Consider the following 24,610-nt stretch of genomic DNA (forward strand, 5'->3'; position numbering starts at 1 on the left):
GCTTAGATAGTTTAAAATGTTTGGCCTAGAAACTATGGAGTGGTACAAATTGATTGGCCTGCACCTCATGGGCTCTTAATGCTATGAAGTAATTAGTTTGTGGTGCACGGGCTTTGTTGGAAACCCTATAAAAGCTGTCCCAATTCTGCACTCGGGGTCTGCAGTCCTCTACCCTTGTGTGGTGTACGACTGTGGGCCCCATTGCGCTTGGAATAAAAATCCTCTTAGTGTTTGTATCAAGACCGCTTCTCGTGAGTGATTTGGGGTGTCGCCTCTCCTTGCACGGAACATGGGGGTCCTCGCTTTGAGGGTCTTTCATTATTACCACAAATATTTTGAAAAGGGCTGCAGGCACTCACTACCAGTGTGCTTGCTTAGCATGTATACAGTCCTAATTTCTACCTCTGAAACTGAAAATAAAGTTATCCCTTATGTGTCCCACTATCAGTATATAAAGATGTATTTGCAACATACCAGTGAGAAGGTGGGAACAATGAGGGTTTGGGGATACATATAATCATGTGTAACTTGGCAAGTCTTCATGGTAAGAATTTAAAAATTACATGCAAATTTTTCACGTAAATTTCAACATTTTCCAAAATAAAAGTTCAATGAGAAGAGTATCATTAGTTTGCATTTTTTACAAAACCATTCATATATTTTCAATTCTTGATAACTGTATCTCTATCATCTATCTATCTATCTATCTATCTATCTATCTATCTATCTATCTATCATCTGTCTATCTGACATCTATCTATTGTTTTAGAAATAGGGTTTTCTGTTGGCCTGGAACCCTCTATGTAGACCAGGCTGGTTTGAATTTGTAGCAGTCCCCTTGGTGTGACTAGAAATCATACTATGAACTTTGACAGAATAAGAGTTTAGTTTGCTTTCTATTGCTGTGACTAACACCATGACCAAGCCTCTAGATTAAAAAAAAAAAAAAAAAAAAATCAACTCAAAGGAGCCCAGCATCTTCTGTAGATTTGGGGTGCCTGTACCACAAACAGCTACTCCGAATCTGGTGAAGGCCTGAGGATTTGAAAGAAAGACACAACTCGATTATTTATGTTACCAGAAATTTGGCTTTACTCCAACTCACTCTCTCAAGATGTACAGCTACAAAGGCACTATGCAAATTCCCTGGGGTGAGTCTGTAAGGGCAGCAGTAAAAACAATAGAAACACAGGTGTGAATCTGCCTGTGACTGGCCCCATCTAAGCTTGACTGGAGGGTGTGTCCTATTCCCAAAGTCTAGGCAGTTCAGCTAACCCTTAGCTGATAGGGTCGGGCACAGCTCCCAACATGCAGATGCCATTGTTGGGGCTCAGCCAACATAGGGAAAGTGAATTTGACTGTACTGACTGGTTCCATGTCAACTTGGCACAGCTGTAGTCATCACAGAGAAAGGGGCCTCAGTTGAGGAAATGCCTCCATGAGATTCAGCTGTGAGGCATTTTCTTTACTAGTGATCAAGTAAGGAGGGCCCAGCCCATCGTGGGTGGTGATATACTTGGGCTGGTGGACCTGGGTTCTATAAGAAAGCAAGCTGAGTAAAAGCAGGGGGGCAAGCCAGTAAGCTGCATTCCTCCATGGCTTCTTCATCAGCTCCTGCCTCCAAGTTCCTGACCTGCTTGAGTTCCAGTCCTGACTTCCTTTGGTGATGAACAGCCATGTGGAAGTGTAAGCTGAATAAACCCTTTCCTCCCCAACTTACTTCTTGATCATGATGTTTTTTGCAAGAATAAAAACCTTGACTAGGACAGTGACCATGAGCTGCAGTGACTTCAGGGTTTTAAATGAGTAGAAAGAATTATGAAGTGTTCCCTATAATTTGATTTCTCCTATAGGCAGCCTGAAACACAGGGGCTGTTTTAATAAATAAAGTTTTTTTTTCTCTAAAGATTTGTTTATTTTATGTACATGAGTACACTGTCACTGTCTTCAGACATAGCAGAAGAGGGCATCAGGTCCCATTAAAGATAGTTGTGAGCTACCATGTGGTTACTGGGAATTGAACTCAGGACCTCTGGAAGAGCAGTCAGTGCTCTTAACCATTGACCATCTCCATCCCATAAATAAAGTCTTAAGAGAGTTAGTGAAGCTTAAACTTACAGCTTAGGAATGTACTGAAATAGTCCAGAGCTGTCAGTTGACAAACACTGGCTGTGATTAATTGATTACTTAGCATTGAAAACACTCTCCTTTAGACAGGTAGTTGAGGAAACCAAATGCATATTGGCAAAAACAAACCGAAACCAAAAACAAACAAAAAACCAACAACAGCAATGACAATAACAAAAATCTGTTGAAAATAAAGGACAACAATTTGCATTAAAAGCCGCACAGCCTGGAAAGACCCTCCCTTCCAAGTCTGAAACACAAGCCTAAACACAAGCACATTTCTTGGCTTTGCTTCTCTCATTTCTCCATCATGAAGAAATTTGCCTGTATGAAGGCATTGGATGAGAGGAAATTTCCAGTTTCATAACTGCCATGCTGTGGAGAAACTCATGAATGAGCTATTCCCTGTGTCTGATACAGTATGTAGAAGACTGCATATCTGTCTATGATGAAACCATAGAACTAATTCAACTATTATTGGATAAAGATGACTTTGACACCACAATGGATTTTCCAAGAATGGTTTCCACTTCATACTTGAATGCTGACTGGTGTTTTGACAGAGTTGTTAAATGCATTAGAGAGTCCTTCATGGAAGGTTTTAGCTATGAGGGTGAGTTCTGAATCAGGAAGGTTGTTCCTCTTGATGTTGATGTCTCTGTCCTTGGTTACATAAGGGATGGTATGGTGACAGCAGGCAGATGGTGGGCTGCTGTCATCTAGTTGTGCAGATAACAAAATATCTGAGACAGCAGAGGAGTCTGACTGCTCGTTTTCTGATGAAGAGCTACCAGGAAAGGAAAAGGTTAAAGGCCAGGAATGGAAACAACGGAGCCCAGTGAAGGACGGTGTGGCTGCTGCTGCTCCTCTGAAAGCCTCAGTGAACAAGGAAGTTGGCCATCATTGGAAGTGCTGAGGAGAGCAGTTTCGAGTGAGCTTTAGAGGGAAAACAGGGCAGCTCCGTGACTGGGCTTTCTGGGGAGAGAAATGGAACCAACAATGTCACCAAGCATGATGACCAGACAGGTGAGGTGGGGGAGCCTGAGGGATGTGGAGAGAAAGAGGATGAACGTCCTTGTCACTGGGTAAGTCTCAGCCTTTCAGAGATAAAGGAAGGCTGAGGGGCACTGGTAGCACACAACAGGAACCTTGAGTGTGACATCTAGGGGCAGTGCCCTAAGCTTTTCAACCCTTCCTCCTCTAGAACTGGTAAAGCAGAAGGTGAAAGGTTAGCCTGGGGTCGGGGGAACAAAACAAACAATACCCAGTAAATCAGCTGCCAGGAGCTGCCAAAGAGAGAATCAACCATGGTCCCAAGCAGTGGGAGACAACACATAAGATGTGAAATAGAGTTTAGACGCAGTCGGCTTCGGGGGACACTAATATATTCCTATTATGTACATTTTAAGTTACTATAATTCTGTCTTCAATAACCTTTGGTCCTTTTTGGACCAAGGCCAGCATATACAGAAATATGCCTCTTTAATCCATAAAAAAAATTTTAAAACATTAGCTCAATGTATCTAATGGAAACACCATGTAACACTATGTGAATAAGTCATTCAATATTCCCATCCCCCTCTCTCTTCCCCCTTTCTCAGTGCAGGGCTATGAAAATTCTACTTTGAAGGAAATAATCGTCATGTGAATTAATCAAAATCCAACATATTTCTTTTTTTCTTTTATTGGATAATTTATTCACATTTCAAATATTATCCCCTTTCCCAGTTACTCCTCCTGAAACCCCCCTCTCTTCCCCCTCCCCCTGCTTCTATGAGGGTGCTCCCCCACCCCCTCATCCAGTCCCTCCCCCCTCCCACCTTGGCATTCTCCTACACTGGGGCATTGAATCTTCACAGGACCAAGGGCCTCAAATCCAATTGATGACTAACAAACCTATCCTCTGCTGGAGCCATGGGTCCCTCCAAGTGTATTCTTTGGTTGGTGGTTTAGTTTCTGGGAGCTCTGGGGATTCTGGTTGGTTGATGTTTTTTCCTACGCAGTTACAAACCCTTTCAGCTCCTTCAGTCCTTTCTCTTAACTTGGAGACCCCATTCTCAGTCCTGTGGTTGGCTGTGATCATCTGCCTCTGTATTTGTCATGATCTGGCTGAGCCTCTCAGGAAACAGCTATATCAGGCTCCAGTCAGCATGTACTTCTTAGCATCCACAATATTGTCTGGGTTGGGTGTCTCTATATTGGATGGATCCCTAGGTGGGGCAGTCTCTGGATGGCCTTTCCTTCCGTCTCTGTTCCACACTTTGTCCCGGCATTTCCTCCTGTGAGTATTTTGCTCGCCCTTCTAAGAAGAAATATTTCCTAACCTTCAAATAGCAGTTCAGTTATCTCAAGAGCATGCTGGGCACATGCTTTACTACATTAAATTCACAGCCGCCTTTTTCTTTACTCTTCGAGAAAGCTCTCCCCAAGCTGGCCTGGGGCTTGCTCTTTAGCTTCTCATCATGAACTTGTCATCTGTGTGCCTCGGCCTCCTGTACGTAAGGATGATGGGCTATAGCACCAGGCCCCTCCTTCAGACTCTGCTAATGCTTACACCCTAACCTCCAAGCCATCCTGGTTTCACCAGCTTTCTTAGACTAGATGTTCTTGATACATAATGCCACAAAGTGCCACGAGGTGGCGACAAAGTCTAATGTCAGAGTTGATACTTGTCAAGGGGGAATCCAGTCAATTAGAGGATGAAAAAGACCTACGAGTGGGAACATGTGCTGTAAAGACAGGAGTGGAGTGGAAGAGGCAGGGAAGTCTCAGGGACCTAAAGGTCAATCTGATTTATATAATGAGTCACAAGCCAGCCAGAGACAAATAGCAAAATCTGGTTCAAATTTAAAAAAAAAAAAAAAAAAGGAAAAGTACTTGTGCCTAGAGTCCTGGTGCAGGGTGATGGTTGGTAAGCAGAGGCCTTGAGCCCAGGAGTTTACGATGAGCCTGAGAAAGTGTAGCATGGGTGTTGGGGACAGGGCAAGAAACAGAAAACACAGAAAGCCATGAGACTAAGGAGACAGTGAGCAAAGGTCATAAAGATACTGAATCCGCATAAGTATGACGCAGTGTAGCAGGTACACCCAATGACGGATGACAGGCACTCTCTGTCACTGCAGCCGGTCCTGTACTGAATACTGAAGGATCTCTCTCTGTTGAAGAACCACCTTTTTATACCAAGCCTCCAGCCCCCTTTGCTTTCTGCTACATTTTGGTTAATCCCCCATGGCTGAAGTCAACCTTAACTCCATCCCCGGCAGCCAGGTGTTTTGCAGAGTTACAAAAGCCTGTGCATTAAAATGAACTCTAAAATGCTCAAAAATGAAAGTCGTACAACATCCCCCTCATTTTCTCTGCTGGGCTCCTTCTGGCCTCACGGTTCATCTTCTCAGCTCCCCCCAAACCAAACTTCAGTAACCCGGACACACCGATGAAGGTTGACCTTATAGCCCCGTCTCTCTGCAGGTCTGGGGCCATCTGCCCGACTTCCTCTGAAGCTCCTCTCTACTGCAGATGGAGCAAGCTGGGCTCCAGCCTTTGGGCACAGACGGAGTTGGATGGGGAAGATACCCACACTCCTCCAGTGGGAATCTCTGGATCAATTTACTCTTGTGGGAAAGCTACAAATGATGTTGATTGGAGGTTTGTTCTAAATTGTAGAAAGAGGTGTGGGATAACAGCTTGTACAGAGATTCCCCCAGGAAGATGGTGTGTTCATAATATATGCACACAATATATATATATAGAGAGAGGAGCTTACCACTTTATCTAGCAGTATTCTATTCCAACGATGCATGCTTCATATAGTCAGACATTTAAGACATATTTGCTGACTGTGGAGCTAAGAAACCAAGCGGCTGTACACTGTGCTGAATATAGATGTTGGATAAAGGATGATTTATATGGCAGATACCCCGTAATAACAACACAGAATCCTGCAAGTGAAATTGGCAGGTGTCCCTTTAGTACTATGAAGAGAAAAGCCATTCACTGGCCAGCAGGAACCATGCCTATGTGCTCCACTGTCCTGGTCAGTTAGACAGCAATTGATTCCTTACTCTTCTGGCATTTAAGCCTGCAAAACTGTTCATAAAGGGTATCTTTCCACATTCATTCATTTATTCATTTATTCATTTACTTATTTATTTATGGTATATATGCACGCTCACATGAGTACACATGCAATAGCTGGTGTACAGTCATAGGACAACCTGTGGGAATCATTCTCTCCTCTACTGTGTGGGTCTCAGGAGTTGAATTCGTGCCTGCAGAAGACACCCTAACCAACTGTGTGACCTCACTGGCCTTGGTGCCTTGCTGGCTTGTTTTTTGAGAAGCTGTCTTACTTTATTAGACTCAATTGGTATTCACTACACAGCCTAGGTGGCCTCAGAATTATCACAACACTGCCTCCTACATATTTGGGTTCTCATTCTATGCCTAAACTTCAAGCTTAGTTTTCAAAAGCCCCCCGCCTATCGGTAACATAATTTAAAACAAGCAGGTGCACGTATGTATGTTCTAGCTAACATGACGCATGATCTCAAAATAGTGATGTAAATTAGAATTTCATCATGGTGACTGGTTTTTTATGAACTAGATTATAATGAATTATCTCCAAGGTCATTCATGATTAGACAAGCAAAATGAAAGTTTTGAAAATTAATTCTGAATTTGCAACAGTATATGCGGGGCCTTGGTATCAGAGCAATCCTGTCAGCTTGTTAAAATTCTGGAAGACAGCGTTTCTTGGCTCTGGGAAGCCACCAGAATTAGCTTAAAGACGTCAACATTTAAAATTGCTTTAATTTAATCTGTCAGCTAACTGTTAAATTAGTAAGATAGTTCACTAATAAATCAATAAAAATTGAAATTAATGGGCTAATTTCAGCAGCTTCCATTAACGGTACATATTTCTCAAAAAAGAAAAATAAGTACCGAGTCTAACTCAGATATAAGCCAGAGGGATGGTTTGAATGAGAACGCTCTCCATAGACCGGGTATTGGAACACTGGACTTCAGGGGTAATGCTGTTTGGGGGTTTAAATGGGGAAGCCTTGCTGGGGGAAGTAGAAAGTTGGGGGGGCAGACTTCAAGGTTAAAAATCCTAGCCTACCTGTTGTCGAACCCCCATCTCTCCCTGCTCTCTGTTTATAGTTTCAACATCCTGCTCCAGACATTATGACGCCCCCCCACCCCGCCACACTGCCGCCGCCATTATGCGCTCTAAACCTCCGGAACTTAAGCCCAAAGGAGGTGTTCTAGACCTTGCTTTGGTCCTGGTGTCTTATCACAGCTCGACTATAATGCTGAAGACCTGGGAGACCTTGAATGCAAACCCTTCAGCTCACCAGAGCTGGTAGACCAACAACTTGTAGTTGTGAGCGTGCACCTCCTTGTCTGGTGAATTCTTGCGGGATGGTGCTGCCGGCTGACAGGATGCAGCCAGTGTGTGTGCGCTCGTCCCTGAGCCGGGCTTCCAGCTTCTGGGAGAACAGAGGTTACATTTCAAGACTCCAGAGCCTGAGAGCGCGCACAGAAACGAGGCTTTCCAGTGCCGTTCGTTCATGAACAGGTGAAGCTGAGCTGAGAGAGATGCTGCGCCTTCGTGAAGAGCTCAGAGGAGGAGCCGGAAGGTTTGGTTTCCTGAGGTCACAGTTTCCTGTCGGAGCTCAGGCAAAGGTGAAGAAATGGTCACCTAAGGGACCCAGGGCCTTTTAGGAATTGTTGCAATTAGTCAAACAGTAGAGGGTGCAGGGTCAGAAAGAGCCTGTCTCTAGAGCTGCAGCAGGCAGAAATGGAACTTACTTTGGAAGATGTACTTTAGGGGAGTCCTGACTTCCAACCTACAGGTCTCTCCTGTCTCTGAACCCATGAGAGGACGCTTGGGGTGCGTGGACCGTGGGGGGGGGGGTGCGCATGCGCGCGCACATGCCTGAATCTTGCTGCAATGTTTCTGCCTCAGCCTCCTCAGTTCTGGGAGTAAACACCTGTAACACCATGCCTGCTCATTGTCACTAATAGTATCTTACCGTTAACACCCAGAAAAGTGGTCCTTAGGAATGGGGTAGCCTTATGGATAAGCTGATTCTCACGAGCTCTCCTGTGAGGTTCTACAGCCCTTGCTTTGTCCGGGAGCAGGCTCTTACAGACAGGAAACTAAAGCCACAGAGTCAGAATGATACAGGATCTAGTAAAAATGGTCTGAGGTCTCAGCCAAGGTCACAGGCAGATCTCTGTGAGTTCATGGTCCGCCCGGTCTTCAGAGGTTGCTACCCAGAGAAACCCTGTCTCAAAAACAAAGAAACAAAGTATAACATAAAAGGTGTTGCTCACATACAGGGCCACACTCTGTTAAGCTTGCATTTTGGTGTGCACACTTGCCAATTGAGGCAGAATCAGCAACAGTGTTCTCATCTCAACTCTGGATGTGCAACAGGTCTATTAACAAGCTGTGTTCCTGGTCACAGTGAGTTTGGGCGAGCTGAAATGGAAAGGGGCTCATGCTGTCCATTCTCCGATTCTCTGTCCCATCCCATGGGGCTGTCTGTCTCATAAAAAGAAGTGACACAGGTTAGTCGCACCCTCCCTAATGATTTCCCGCTTAAACTCCACTGGTTTGTGACAAAAACTGAATGGCCAAATAAAGATATAATAATGTTCCAGACATTGCTTGCATAGTAAACCAAAAGCCCACATCTGCCCAGACCTCAGAATATGACCCTACTTGAAGAAATGGCCTTTGCCAACAGAATAAATTGCACTGAAGATGCATTTCTAGGTATGATGGTACACACCTTTAATCCCAGCACTCAGCAGACAGAAGCCTGTGGATCTCTGTAAGTTTAAAGTCAGCTTGATCTGGAGTCCCCACTGACAATCCCAGAGGAAGCCATCTGTCAGGAAGTCTGGAGCTGTAGGTGTCCGTGATCCCTCCCCTCTGCCCAGGCTGGAGGAAAGGTGGGATCAGTGAGCAACAGGCACATGAGCAGGAGACGAAACAACGCTGCCCTGTCGTGACAATGAATACGGGGAGAGCCATTGTGGTTTTCTACCCTGCAGTTACCAGTTTTCAGATGCTTTTCTTTTTTTTCCAAAACATTTGGAGCAACCACAGGCAAATGTGAGCATTTCATATTTGTAGAGTAGGTGGCCGGATGTCCTTTGTATACTTTTCTGTGCCTTTCTAGATGGTTGCAATGTTCCCAAGAAATATTATAGAAAAGGGACATGTCCCAGGCTAATGGCAATACATTTTTTTTTCTTACCATCCTATTTTCTTTACCATCCTATTCCCAGAGATGTCCTTTGGATTTCTGACTCTTCCCCACAAGCACTGACTCTCTGGGTGTTAAAGGCAAGGTTGGGGAGCAACAAGAAGAAAAAACCAAGAAAGCCACAGGGAAATGGAAGAGGGAAGAGCCTTGGGAGGAAGAGAGGGCATCCGGTTGCCTTGAGCCCGCCCAGAGCACCTTCTTTGAAACTTAGACTTGGGGACTCTGCATAGGGAGATCTCACTCTAGCAAGTAAGTTCTTAGCTTCGCCTTGCCTCCCTTTCCTCTGTGCCAAATGTGAATGTTAAGAGTTGGACCCAATGAGCTCACTCACTCAAAAATCACTACACAAAGTGTTGGCTATGTTTGTTCATGTTATAAATTTTATTATTGTATCTGTATAGACTCAATGTTACCAGAGTTCCTGGGTTTTGACAAACATTTGGTCAGACCAAATTAGTGAAGGAAATGTTCATTTGCTTCTCCGAGTCACACTTGCTTGCTACAGTCTATTCCTGGTTCAGTGTGGGATTAAACACAGCCTCGCCTACAGCGCGCTGTCAGGCAGGAGCCGAGTCAGCCTCAGTATTCTGCGTCATAGGGAAATTCTTCCATGTTTACTGTCCTGCAGCCACAAGCACAGAAGAACCATTAGTGCCATCTTATGCTAGTTTTCTTTTTAAGACATGGTCCCATCTATCCCAGGTTGCCTCTGAACTTATGTAAAGCAATTTTGAACTTACGAGCCTCCTGCCTCTGCCTCCAGTGGACTGTGATTCAGGTGTGTGCCACCAGGCCTGGTTTTATTCATTTTACTTACTTATTTATTTTTAGTTATTTCTCTTATGTGTTGGGATTATAATATAATTGCATCACTCCTTCTCTTCCCTTTAAAACCTGCCATATGCCCCTCCTTGATCTCTTAGGAATACTATATGTATATACGCAAACATAGGTGTATGTGGTAACAATGAATGAAAAAGAGTCCATGAACTGGAGAGAGTTCTGGTTTGTGGAAAACTAGGAATCCAGCTCATGTTAGTGAGTGGATCCCAGACATTGGATGGTTAGAGTTTGATTTTGCTTTTGATTGTGACTGTGCCCTGATATTTTTTCCTCTTGAAGGAAGAAATAGAGCCCACCTTTAAGAGACTTTAAATTGAAAAAAAAAGATTTTGAATTTTAAAAAAACTGAATATTTTAAAGGGATTGAAATATGTAACACTTCATAAAAACTGTGGGACTCTTAAGGTTATTTACATCTTGGGGACGAATAAGAAAGGGTTGAGGCTTAATGGAAGTATGCTTGTGTGTCAAGTTGACAAGGTGACAATTGTACTGGCAGGTATTGTGTCAACTTGACACAAGCTGGTGTTATCACAGACAAAGGAGCTTCAGTTGAGGAAATGCCTCCCTGAGATTCAGCTGTGAGGCATTTTCTCAACTATGATCAAGTCAGGAGGGCCCCGCCCATTGTGGGTAGTGATATCCCTGGGCTCTTGGACCTGGGTTCAATAAGAAAGCAAGCTGAGTAAAAGCAGGGGGACAAGCCAGTAAGCTGCATTCCTCCATGGCTTCTGCATCAGCTCCTGCTTCCTGACCTGCTTGAGTTCCAGTCCTGACTTCCTTTGGCGATGAACAGCCACGTGGGAGTATAAGCTGAATGAACCCTTTCCTGCCCAGCTTGCTTCTTGGTCATGATGATTTGTGCAGGAATAGGAACCCTGACTAAGACAACATGGTAGGCATGGCAGATCACAGATAAGCCAGTTAGTGAGTGACAGAGTGGCTGAGCGCTCTGGCCTCCTGCAAGGGAACAGCATATTGTTCCCGAAAACTCTGGCTCTATGGGTAAACTTCAGAGAATTAGGCGCAACTAAAAGTCATGACTTCCTGTGACTCAAAGTTTACTTTTGCTCAATTTCCAAAAAAACAGCATCGGAAAATAATGTTACCTTGGATGTCTTGCAACCCTTCCAGCTAATGCTCTACAAAGTCAGAAGCTCATTCACAGACCGACCCCACTTACTCAGGCAGCAGGAAGGCTCTCCAGTTTCTGTTGAAGCTAAGGATGGTGGCCATCTCCTGGTCACTCAAATGGAAGTCAAAGACCTGGAAGGACAGAGTTCCAAAGCAGCCTTAGCAAGGAAAGTGGCGGTGCCTGAGGCTACAGTCACCCTCCCTGCATACATAGGCTCACACTTTACACAAACATTTCTAGATCAAGACTGAATTATTTATAGAATTCAGTATTTCATAAAAGAAAGACCTTGATCTTGTAGTCACAACATCTCAGTCTGAGGGGCGCGGGGATTCATTAGGATATACATTTCCTCAAGTGGCGTCCATGCCTGTTTTCCAGCTGAAGGTTGCTGTTTAGGCCAGGGCAGTCTGCACTTGGGCAGGGTATTTATGGCTCTTCATCTCAGTGCTCATGGGAAAGAGAGGGTCTTCTCGGTGGCATAAGGTTCTCCTGAGCTCAGAGCTAACAGCTTCTCTGGGTCCCACCCTCAGCCCATCTGTGGCTAACTGATGGTTTATCTCAGCTCTGTTGAGGCCAGTTCCCTGGGACGAGAGTTTACAAGATGATCGGATAAGCCAGGAATGAGCTGAGAGGAAAATCTAATGGGAGTCTTTCCGTCATACATTCTCATCAGACGACTGGTCATGAGACCTTACCTGAATGTTCTCCTGTATGCGTGCTGGCGTCACAGACTTGGGGATCACCACCACGTTCCTCTGGATGTGAAACCGAATAAGAACCTGTGCACAAAGAGTGAGGAAGGCATGTGTCCACTAAAAGGACTGTTTAAATGACAATGGCCTCACAGTGCATGTGTTTGGAAATGGGGTCCCCAGTTAGTGGAACTGTTTAGAAAGCTTTAGGAGAGTTAGCTTTGTTGGAGAAGGCACATCATTGGGAGTAGGCTTAAGGTTTCAAGACTTAAGTCATTCCCAGTATGCTCTCAGTTTCCTGTCTGTAGATTGAGGTGTGAGTTCTTAGCGGCTGCTCCAGCACCACCTCTGCCTGCCACCATGTTCCCACCATGATACTGATGGACTCCCATCTCTCTTAACTGTAAGCTAAAATAAATAAATAAATAACAAAAAGCCTTTCTTCTTTGGTCATGATGTCTCATCACAGCAGAAAAGTAAGCTAGACAAAATTTATCTTTGCAGCTCCTGCTGACTCTTTCAGATCCAGTGATCCTGAAAGTAACACCATGACAGTTAGGAGTGAAAACTTGGCAAGAAGCTAATGAACAGAAGTGGTCCTCCTTTGATACTTTATTGCTATCAAAGCTGCTTTTCCTGGAGCTGCAAATAGACTTTCATTTCCCATGTCAGCCCTCTCCAAGGGATGAAAAGACAGCAATAAAAAGATAAAACAAGACTAAGAGTGGATTGCAGGGTTGAAGGTGGGGAGATGCATTGTTTTACCTGGGCTGAGGTTTTCTTGTGCTTTGCGGCTATCTCTTTAATTCTGGGGTCCTCTAACAGCAAAGGGTCGTCTGGCTTGGCACTAAAGGTGGAAAGACAGCTAGAGTGAGTAAATCTCCCGGGCTGTTATGAGCCAATGACATCTTCTTCCATGACACTACCAAGGCTGAGCATCACAGCCTTCTCAACCTGAAAAACAGGCAGGAGATCCTCCTGGACTCTTTCTGCCTTTCTTGTGACCCCATCTGTAGGCTTTACAGCCTCAGAAACTTGCAAAGGGTACCTTAGCATTAAACGGTGAAGCGTCTTAAGAAGTAAGGCATCCTGTCTTTTTCAAGACAAAAAAGCGCCCCCCAATAAAATTTGAATGTGTCACATATATTGCTATAGAGACTTTTTTTTCAGGTACATAAAAGATTTATACCAAGACTAACCAGTTATTAAACAATAATTTAAAGAATGATAAAAGAAAGTCAGACTCAAGCCTTACTGAGGTCTGTCTGGGGAGCCCAGGGGACTGTAGGCCGTGACAGTGATGCCCTTGGAGTGACAGTACTGGATCAGTTTTTCCTGGGTGAGGTAAGGGTGACACTCAACCTGCAAGAGAAATATCTTCCTCACTAGGGAAGGAAGCCTTCCTGAGTGGCTCAGCAGGAACTCCAGTCACAACAGAGGACCAACACAAAGGCCAACAACCCACTGACAGACCTGAGACCTGCCTCCCACCTCCCTGAGCATCCTGAACAAGAGCTCAGAGATGAGACTGCAGACAGTATTGAACCCCTGGCGTTGAAGCAGGCACAGAGCAGGACCCTGCACCAAATGGAACTGACCTGGTTGGTCACAGGCTTGTGTTTCAGTCCAGGCTTGTTCAGGAGCCTTTCGATCTGGAAGTGGTTGAAGTTTGAGACACCCAGAGCTTTCACCAGCCCCTGGTCCACCAGTTCCTCCATGCCCTGTATGGGGAGGAACATTGTTTAGATGGCTGTAGGATATGCAGATGCCGACTTGGTTTACTCCTGAGATTAGAGGGATGAATACACAAACCTCCAAGTTTAGGTGAGCTGCAACACAAGAAAGAAGTATCAGTCCAGACAGTAAATGCTCATTAAGGGGAGATGCTACTAACCCTCGCCCAAATCTGGGTAACCTGATAAAACGGTTCACACAATTTTGCCCTTTATCTTTTTTCCCCAAATCTGTGTGTGTGTGTGTGTGTGTGTGTGTGTGTGTGTGTGTATGTGTGTAAGGAGAGAGGAGGGGAGAGAAAGGCAAGCAGGAAGGGAAGAAGGAAGGGAGGGAAGGAGAGGGGGGAGAAAAAGAAAATAAAAAGTATTGGGTTGGCATTCAGCCCCAGTCCCCGAGCTTCTTACGGACATCCTCTGGTGTGTAGCACAGGAATGAGAACGTTCAAGATTCCCCTGGTGACTTCAGTGTACAATGTTCAGGGCCACCAGTGTGAGTGAGGAAGGACTTTGTAGGTAGGGCTGCTGAGCACTGGTGAGACCTGAGGCTCCTGAACTCCCCAGTGTTGCAGGGGCAACTTTGGGGCTGCTAAACACCAAAGAAAACATCTCAGCAATCACTGACCTCCTACTTATCCAGACAAGAGGGGGGAACTTGTGTGCTCGCTCCAGACTTGCTCAGAGCTGCTGGCGGTCTACCTCATGACCTTTGTGAGCCCTCTTCCTACCTCCATCCCAGGAGGGAATGCTATTGGGTCCAGTCTTGCCGACCATTCTAGCACCTTGGCTGCTCTGCTTATTTCCTTCTTTCACTGGCATACATGTCTGTTTTCTGTGTCACTGACATACAAGTCTGTTGTCTGTGTCACTGACATACATATATGTTGACTATGTCACTGACGACATACATGTCTGTTGTCTGTGTCACTGACATACATATATGTTGACTATGTCACTGACGATATACATGTCTGTTGTCTGTGTCACTGACATAAATGTCTGTTGCCTGTGTCACTGACGACATACATGTCTGTTGTCTGTGTCATTGACATACATGTCTGTTGTCTGTCACTGGCATGCATGTCTGTTGTCTATATGCTCTTGCTACCTCCAGCTAAAGTTCAAAGTAACGAGAACAACATGCAGGTAGATAAACCTGACAACTTGGACACAAAAGAGTCACATTTATTGTCATTATATTAGTTCCCTCCTCTCAGGAAAACCAGTGTGACTCATTTTACAGTAGGGACACAGAACACAAATTCAAGGGTGACAGAGGAGCCCTGAAGATTGCTGTAATCTTCATCAGAGCTTGCTTAGGACAATGGCAAATGTCCCTTTTCCCCTGTGGACATTTACAACATATAGTGGCAAAGAATTGTTAGAGAAAAGCATCCTGAATATATTTAGCTTTTGAATATTTAAAATGCACATCAAGTATTGATCTGGGTTCTTTGATGGAACAGAACGGATAGAATGAAGGGCTGTATTTTACGAAGTAGTTACTTCCTTTTCCTGATGTCTCCGTATATTTCACTGTTGGCCAAGCACTGTGCTAAAGGTTCTGGTACCTGGACTCTGGATCAAATAGATCTGAGTCTAAATTCATTGTCACACCCTGTTCTATGACTTGAGCACCTCCCAGTTCTCAAGGCCACTGGCTTCACCATTTGTATATGGGAAACTCTCCACAAATGGCTGTCTTCATCCTTATCACAGCCTCAAGGATACATACTAGCAGAATGTATTCTGTGAGTGTGTACAGGACATAAGTGCATGTTCTAGTATGTGCCCCTGTGTGTGTGCAGGCACATGTGCCATAGCAGGTGTGCAAAGGAAGGCAGATCTCTGAGTTCCAAGTTCCAGGACACCAGGGCTGCAGAGAAACCTTGTCTTGAAAACCCAAATATAATAATAATATTAACAATAATATTTTCTCTTGGCTGCTCAGCTAACACGTGCAAATCAAGGCAACATCCCTGTACCAAGCCCCCCCCCCCTTCATTTCAAACTACTGCATGTTTACCACAAATCGAGGAACAGTATATTTCCTGTCTCAGTTGAGGTCCTAATCGTCACCTCAAAAACAGATGATTTTAATCTCAGCACCAAGGAGTCCCATGGATCTCTGTGAGCTCCAGGCTAGCCAGGGACACATAGTGAGACACTGTATCCAGAAGGAAAAAACAAAAAAACAAAACAAACAAAGAAAACAACGTAGATGATTCTAGATGAACCTTAAATCTGAACACAGTGAGGAAAGAGTTAGGAAAACAGAGACAGAATTACACACAAGGTGTGTGTGCCTGTTCCCACCATAGTGACAGTCTTGATAGCACAGCAAAAACTGGAGCCTACCTCCCAGGCTTCCAAGAACGTTGTTTTACTGGTGAGGATATTGCCTTGATCGTCTTTGGGGAACAACTCCTTTCCCGGCTGTAGATACAAAACAAAAGGCCCATTGGTTGACCTGGGTCTATGAAGCAAGGATCCAGGCCAGTCAAATATCCAATGCCCACATCTGCTTAGTGCTTGGTCAGGCGCTGGGGAACACATTTGCAAGCATCGGGCTTCAACCTACTGTGGTTATTAGGTAAAGCCTAAATTACAGAAACTGCTAGACTCGTTTCCAAGTCTGTTATTCTGTATCATAGACATGATCAGGAATTTCCATCACCTTGGGAAATAATGCATCATCATCTGGATCCACATAAACCTGGAGGAATTTTAATTTGAAGACCACAGGGCAAGGATCTGATTCCCAGCGTCTTCATAGTTGGCTCAGCCACTCCCTAGGCATGCTTTGATTGGCAGAAGTGTCAGCATGCTTTGACAGGAGGGCTGGACCCTGGAATATAATACCCAAGATCATCTGAAGGCATCCCTTAAGAGGGCATCACTGGACTCGGAATCAGAATCAGCGGGAAGTTGACAGGGCCACACCCTTGTTATTACAGCCCTAGGTCAGCAGCTACAGAGAAGCACAGAGAGCAGTTCAAACCTGAAATCCCTGGGGCCAGTGGATGAGATAGAGGTCCAAATAGTCCAGCTTCAGATCTGTGAGGGTCTTCTGAAAGGCTTCCTTTAGCTGTTTTCTCCCAAAGCAGGTGGGCCATAACTGCAGAGTATAACAGTGGGGACATTGGGATGTTGAGAAAGAGTCAAACACCACTCGCCCACCCTACGCAGAGATGAACACTTTGATCTAGCCTCGGGACAGACCTTTTATATTTAACTAAACTGGCTAATACATGATCTGCTATGAAGGCTCGGTGATCAGGTCATTTCCTAAGTGTTAAGGCAATATATTTTTCCATGCTTATAGCATGTGATGGATTTCATAGACCACTTGGTATTCTGAAGCTATTTGTGGGATAATTCCACAGCCCCAAGATACAAGACCCTATGTAATGGTGAATTACAAGGAATTAAATGCCTATGCCCTATAGAGTCTGTGTCTTACTCCAGATGCAGTTTCTACGTGGGTAGAGTGTGCCAGCTAGTGATAGCCACCTCATTACACAACCCTCTCTCCTTTCTTTTTAACAGCATTTTATCATTCACCTTTATGGAGATAAAAAGATATTCCTATGCAACAATAAAATATATTCTTTCTAGATAACCACAAAGAACATGGTACTGAGTGGTATGGCTCAGGGCCCATCCTTTAAAAAAGGATTTATTTACTATTTCAGTGTATTCATGTATACTGTCTGAGTGGGAGCCTGTAGAGGACAGAAGAGGGTGTCAGATTCTTTGTAACTTGAGTTACAGGACTTGTGAGGCACTTGATGTTGGCGCTAGGAACCAAATTATTGTCCTCTGCAAGAACAGTAACTACTCTTAACCTCTGAGCCATCTCTCCGACCACAGACCCTACCTTAAGGACAGCCCTAGCATCTGAATGAGCAGAAGGATCTCATTGACAGAAAGCATCAAAATCAAGGGACCCATCCTTGTGGGAAAACTGACATAGGTGGACAGGACAGCAGCAGAATCACATCAATACTGGCTTGGAGCAAGGATATTTACACACAGAGAGAGCAAAAGCAAGGATGGAGGTTAGGCAGAGCTGGGGAGGGCTCCTGGTATGCACCAGGGTCTACCTGCCTTCAAGTCATGCCCAACACGTGGCCCACTGTACCTTGCTGACGATGAAGAGGTCCTCCCGCCTCACAGCCTTCTCTTTGATCTTCTCTTGGATGGCGTCCCCCACCTCATTCTCGTTCTGATACACATAGGCACAGTCAATATGGCGGTACCCAGCATCAATGGCTGCCTTCACAGCTTCTTTGACTTGGTTCGGGGGAGACTGAAAGGCAACAGAAATGGCCATTGGATGCTCTTATAGAAAAACCTTCCTCAACAGGCACCACACAGCCCAGTTTAACCAAACCACTGTGTTGTTGGTGGGCTCATTGGGGAAGAAAACAAAGCTTTGAAAGGAGAAGAAAAAGTGAGCTGTAATGTTCACACAACCTGTGTTCTATCAGAGCTAAAAGTCAGTTTCGATCTAATGTACCTGGTCTTAAAGGAGCTCTGCTTTCTGGGGTGACAGATGCCTCCCACCGCAAGTTGCTGAAAGCCAGATTCAACTCTACAGTGACCCAGAGGAATCCCAGATAGTGACAAGAATGTGAAGGATGGCTGCTGTGTGGTAAATCCAAACTTGACCCCACATCAACTTATGCAGCTGTGCTCACAGATGAAAATATAATCAGCTGGTTTTTTTTGGTTTGTTTGTTTGTTTGTTTGTTTTAAACCGGAAAGCCAAACCACTGGGTATGGCGGCTTGCTTATGTGTGTAATCCTGGTATTTGGAAAACAGGAGGACTGTGAGTTTGAGGCCAGCTTGGAGCTTATCATTGTCCCCAACTTAAAACATAAATGCAAAAAAGCCTTCCATCAACACAAAAAAAAAAAAAAAAAAAAAAAAAAAAACCAGTTGAACAAAACAAAAAACACCCTCTTCTTTTACCAAATCTAGAAATGGTCTTGGTTAAGCATCAAACATAGAAAAGCACCAGAGAGATGATCTGCTTCCCTGGGACAAGAAGTGGCCTCCAATGATTCAGCAAACCTGGGCCTTCCCAAGCTTCATCCCTGCAGATAAGAACAGACTCTCCCGGGCTAATGCCACCTTCTTATCTTGAGAACAACTCCCTTGTCAAACTTTCTGTCTGTGCTTATCGGCTTGGTAGAAATTGAAATTCTAATTTGGAGCAGATTCAAGTAAGACTTTTAACCCATTGGTGAAACAAAGAGGGGCCCCACCTCTGTCCCACCACCAGAAGACAGGACAAAAATGGCAGGACAGATCAGACTCCAAAATCAGCTCCTGGAGGTGGCTCACACCTCTAGAGGCTGAGGCAGGAGGATTGCAAGTTCGAGGCCAACACAAACTACAGTGTGAGTTCCAGGGCAGCCTACACGCAAGTGTAAGTCCCAGTCTCTTAAACCAAATAGAGAGAGCTCCTGGGGACAAGCTGACCTCTGACATGTTATCCGCAAGGGAAGAGGCAGAGTTAGGACATGGGAACAATGTCAGACTTGTTTCAACGGAAGCATGGAAATCTCCTTCAGCAGACAGCAGTGTGGGCTCGGAGCATTCTGCCAGAGGAGCACACTGCCAGGGAGGATCTGAGCCCAAGAGTTGTAATCCTCCTGCTTAGCTTGATGTGGTGCTCAGAAAATGGTGTGGTGTCTTGGTAAAGTGCGGGTGCTAGCAGCCTGGGCTGGGTCTGAGCCTCCATCTTTGCCCCCAGGCTTCCTGGTCAGCTGCTGCAGTCTTTCTCCCACCAGCAGCTAGCAGACCCAGCTCACTTGGAGCTTTTGGCCTTATACGTCTCAATAAACTCAGCCAGAAAAAGATCGAAGCAGGCAAAACGTGTAAAATGTTAAGTGCGTCATAAGTTCAGAAGAAAACTTGCTAAGAGGGTAACGGCCAAGTTCGGGAGCCTTTGAAACCTTGACAGTTGTGAGGAATATCCCGGCTGGGGAAATCTGTCGGAACTTTGAGGCCTGAAACAGCACGAAAGTAAAAAACAACTTGGGTTCTGGCTCTAGGGTTCCTAACCCCAAGTAGATGCCATAGAAAGAAGAGCAAAGACCCTGCTCGAAGGCAGCCGGTGTCCCAAGACGGCGCACTCACCCTCCAGGTGCCCAGGCCCACGATGGGCATCTTGGCTTTGGTACTGAGCTCCACGAAGGTGGTCATGGTTTCAGATGTCTGAGAGCAGATGCCTGTGTCCTGGTTAAAGATTGAGGCTCTATGTCCTGGATGAAGAGGCAAGCTCTTAAAGAGTAAGCAAGCAGCCACACCCATCCCCTGCCCCTCCCTGAACTGGAAGTTCGTCCCAGTCTTTTATAAGATTTAAAGAGTGTGAGTGAAGATTAGTCGTAAGCCAGAGGGAAATGTCCTTGATGGAGATTACGAGTTACTTTGGGAGAGTTTCTTATAGGTGTGTGAGCCTTAGGAACGGGGTGAAAGATCCTTCAAACTATATTGTTAGATTTGTTTGGGTTACAGCATTGTGTGGAGAAAGGTGAAACCTGTAGTATTCCACGAGGTTGAAGGAAGTAAAAGTCTTCAGAGGGGGCTACGGCTACATGCATCATTTTCAGACAACCCTGTTGATCACAAAAGATCAGTGGTGGGGAGGCGCTAGTCTGAAATTAAAAGACAGTTGGGCATGTTACAAAGAGGAGGAGAGAAAGGGAGGAAGGGAGGGCTAGAGACAGAGAAAGAGAGAGAAAGGGAGGGAGGGAGGGATGGAGTGAAGGAGAAAGAGGGGGTAGAGGGGGAAGGAGGGAGGGAGAGACAGGTGGAAAGAGAGAAGGAGGCATGGAGGAGGGAGAGGGAGGGAGAGAGAGTAGGAAAGAAGAGTGGAGGAGGAGAGGAGAGAGATTTTGAGCAAAGATCTAGTGTTCTGGAAGTGTCTGTTTTTTTAACCCTCTTTTTGTTTGTTTCTTTTTTTTAAGTCTTATTCATCTAACTGCTGGAAGATTATTAATAAAAAACAAAACAAATAATCAAACAAACAAAAAGAAACAAATGAATTTCCCATGTTAACAACAAAGATGGGATTCTTTCTTTGAAAACATTTTTCCTCTCTCTCTGAATCTGAAATTTGCTGAGCTGTCTGACTGTATAATTATAATGAGCTTTTACATTGTTTTTTGTACTTACATTTTAAAAAATCATACTTCTGTGATTCTATTCTATTTCACTAAAGACAATGTGGGGGAAAAAAGGCAGGCAGTTTCCTAGGCTCTCCCTGTCATGTGGCAGATGTTGACACACTCAACACATTGTCAAAGCTGACACCACAAGGCAAGCTTTTCTACACATTTATAATGAGTCATTTCAAAATTGCCTTTATGCCAAACATCTTAATATTGTTTTCTTTTTTATCACCATTTATTCCGACATTTCCACTATTCTTAACTATTTACCTGATTTCCAGCTGGTTATTATCATAGATTGATAATATGTTAAGGTATTTCATTGCAGTGAAGCATTGGGACCTGTGTCCTGGGGATATATCTTTAGAAGTCGGAGTATAGACTCAAAGAAAGTTGATTTCAGTTTATCATGCAAGGTATAGGTCCAAATTGGTATTTTTTCTAAATGGAAATTTCTGTCATTTACAGAATGATACATTCTCACCTCTATGTTTATAATTCTTCAAGAATTATGTATAAATGTTCTTGACTTTTACTTTATTGATATTATAAAACTAATATGAGCCCTCTATAAAGAAAAAACAGAAAGCTCAGAGTAAACAATAGGTTTTGCAGGAGTTGTAAGAAGATAAAAATCATCATATTTCCAATTTAGAAGTAATTATCAGCAATAATATTGGGGTGTGACTGGAACACCCAGCTGATTAAAGAAGTCCCAGATCATACCCAAGGTGAGCCTAGGACAGAAACATCAAGAACAGGATGGAAGCCCTGACCCCACAGATGCCCAGCGACCGTGGAAGGTAGCGAAGTGTGTGTCTGAGGCACTTTCCGTGATTCACCAACACAGCACATAGAGGAGCTGAAATGTCTGGAAGAGCTAAATGAGGGGGACACTGATTAGTATTCAGGATTTGGTGGTGAAACACACAGTTTAGGAAGGCTGGTTATAACTGAGGACTCAATAAATTAGTTCATAGGACGACACACTTTAGGGAGATGTCACGTCCAAGAACTTAAACCATGACTTTTTTTAAGTGCTCTCCTACACCATTGAAATCCACTGACCCGTGGAGAAAATCCTAAATATACTGATTTCAGTCCATATCTAAAAGGGATGAAAACTGAACCACAAGTATCAACACCAAAATAAATTAAAGGAGTTACATTTATTCATCTAAAGATGCTGCACTGTTTCTCACATCAGCTCATGAGCAACACTGTGTTTGAGGGAATGTGGTGGGTCAAAAGCCAGAGTTCCCTAGGCGATCTACAACTCTTTTACACTCAACTTGTTACCTGACCCACTATCTAGACTTCTACATAACACTGCGGGTAGCTTGATTCACTTCTAGCAAGCAAAGGTCAGCCTCAGAATGGACAGAACTGCATCTGACGCCCACAGAAGAAGCCCTGTGTGGTGCTGGGTTCCACAGGCCGGATGTATCCCCGAGCACGACTGGTAGTGTTGTCTAATGGATTGCTCCTTAGCTTTCCTCTGCCTTTTTCCTTCCCCCTTTCTTCTTTTCTTTCCTTTCTTGTGCATCAAACTTGCTACATGTAGGTTTCAGACCCAGGAAAAAGCACCTAAGGTGCAGAGCTGGCCTGCAGGCTCTCCCTGAGTCCCTGAGTCCCTACCTGTTAAAGGGCTTGGCTGGCATACCTAGCCCTCTACCCTGAACACAACTTTCCAGCCCAGGGCCTAGGCTCTTCACTATACAACCCAGATATTTTTGGTTCTCTCCCCAGCCCCCAACCATCTCTGTGAGTGCTTTTTCTCTCAGCCTCCTGCTTTTCTGTCTCCCAATCTCCACATGGACATTTCCCTAGCCTCCTCCTGTGAGATCAGTGAACCTGCCTGAGAGCTGCCTACAATAAACTTTATTTTTATTGTAAAGATGACTCTATCTGTCTATAAAACCAGCTTGAATTGGTTTATATTTCTTCAAGGGAGATAATCTATCACTAAGTAGCTGAGGATGACTTTGAATTCGTGACAGGTTTGACTCTACCATCTGAGCATTGGCATTACAGATGTGCATTGCAGAGGCTTCTGTTTCCGGTCTTCTTCATTTCCAGTATGTTCCCTGCTGGAGAGGTGGCTCAGAGGAGAGCATTGTCCTACACCCACATTACATGACTCATAACCACCACGTGGAACTCCAGTTCTAGAGGATTTAAGATGCACTTCTGGTCCCCTGGGGCATCTTCACTCTTGTATGTGTATGCACACAAGTATGCATAATTACAAATCAAATATTTTAAGCCTTTCCTGACTTCCATTGCATAGCATAACCACGTACACTTACGGGACCTCTGCCCCAGTGGTTTGGTGTTTCATATCTGTTTTCTCAAGATGACTATTCCATGGTCACAGGTATCACAGTTTGCTCATCCATTTCCTTTAGAAAGGATGGAGACATTTCTTTCCTGTTACTTTTTCCCTTGTCTCACCATGAGTTAGCAATTTAAACTTGGCTCTAGAGATTTCATCCTTGCTGATTTTTCTCTTGTTTCACCATGAGTCAGCAATTTATCCATAGCTGAATGTTGAACAGCCAGTGAATGGAAACAGGAAATTCATACAAACAGGAACTTATTCACTGGTTGAAGAAAACAAGAGGAATGTTTTGGCTTGAGAGGACAACAGCAGAGCCTTGGCTGTGAGAATTGCCTTCAGGATTCAGTTCAAGTGGAATTGGAACCGTTCTGACCTGACTGGAGCCCGCTCTGACGCTAACCCAGGAAAAATGACATAGCCTTTGCCATGATGTCACATCATTTTGGCTTCTCACAGCAGGGTATTGGTGTGTGTGTGTGTGTGTGTGTGTGTGTGTGTGTGTGTGTATGGCAATTTTAGTTTCTGAGATTTCATTTGTTTGTTTAAGTGTTTGAATGTTTTGCCTGCAAATATGTTTGTGTGTCATGACTGATCCTGGTGCCCTTGGACCCCAGAGGACTGAGGTTACTGATAATTGTGAGCCACCATGTGGGTGCCTGGACTCAAACCCTGGTTCTTTATAGGTGCTGTTACCTAGCAAGCCAATTCTCCAGCCCCATACTCTGAATCAGCTATATAATTAAGTAAAGTCTTGCTTGGATGCTTTCTAGCTTCATTAATTTTCTAATTTACTCCTGATTTATACTTAGTTATATTTAACTTCAGTTTGTTTATTCTTGTTGTGTATGTGTATGCATGTGTGCATGAGTGTGGGTGAGTGTGTGTCATGTGGAGCTCAGAGGACATACTCAGGAATTGGCTCTCCCCTGAGGATTGCACAGCCCATTTCAGAAAAATTCCAGTCTGGAAGAATCAAGAAATCCCAATGCCTAAATTTGGGTGGCCAGGCTATTGTTGTATTTCACATAAGCCCCGCCTCTTTACAGTGTTAATGATGACCCGGGCAAGACTGAGAACAGGTTAGAGTTGCTTACACGGGTATGTTGTGAGCAGCTGGAGATGACCAGTGGAAGAAACAGAGCAAGCAGTCAGTGCCACCAGACAAGATTAAATCCCTGGCTGTTTGCAGTATCTTAATCTGTTAGAGGCAGAGCCTCCTACTTCAACACGTGTGAATAAGACATCCATGTGTTTGATAAATACATGGGTTTAAT

General features: G+C 44.4%; 1 protein-coding gene across 1 annotated transcript; it reads right to left on the reverse strand.

Moving 5' to 3' along the window:
- Positions 1–9,932: 9,932 nt before the first annotated feature.
- Positions 9,933–20,027, reverse strand: LOC308432717 (aldose reductase-related protein 2-like; the record flags this gene model as incomplete). The annotated part of the gene is made up of 10 exons (XM_080932495.1): positions 9,933–10,029; positions 11,434–11,516; positions 12,084–12,167; positions 12,846–12,927; positions 13,336–13,442; positions 13,679–13,801; positions 16,169–16,246; positions 16,812–16,928; positions 17,955–18,122; positions 19,962–20,027. 10 exons carry the CDS (start codon positions 20,025–20,027, stop codon positions 9,987–9,989), a joined length of 951 nt encoding a protein of 316 aa, XP_080788621.1. The 3' UTR covers positions 9,933–9,986.
- Between the last annotated feature and the right edge of the window lie 4,583 nt (positions 20,028–24,610).

Source organism: Micromys minutus, assembly GCF_963924665.1.
Source record: "Micromys minutus genome assembly, chromosome: 18".
Taxonomy (NCBI): domain Eukaryota; kingdom Metazoa; phylum Chordata; class Mammalia; order Rodentia; family Muridae; genus Micromys; species Micromys minutus.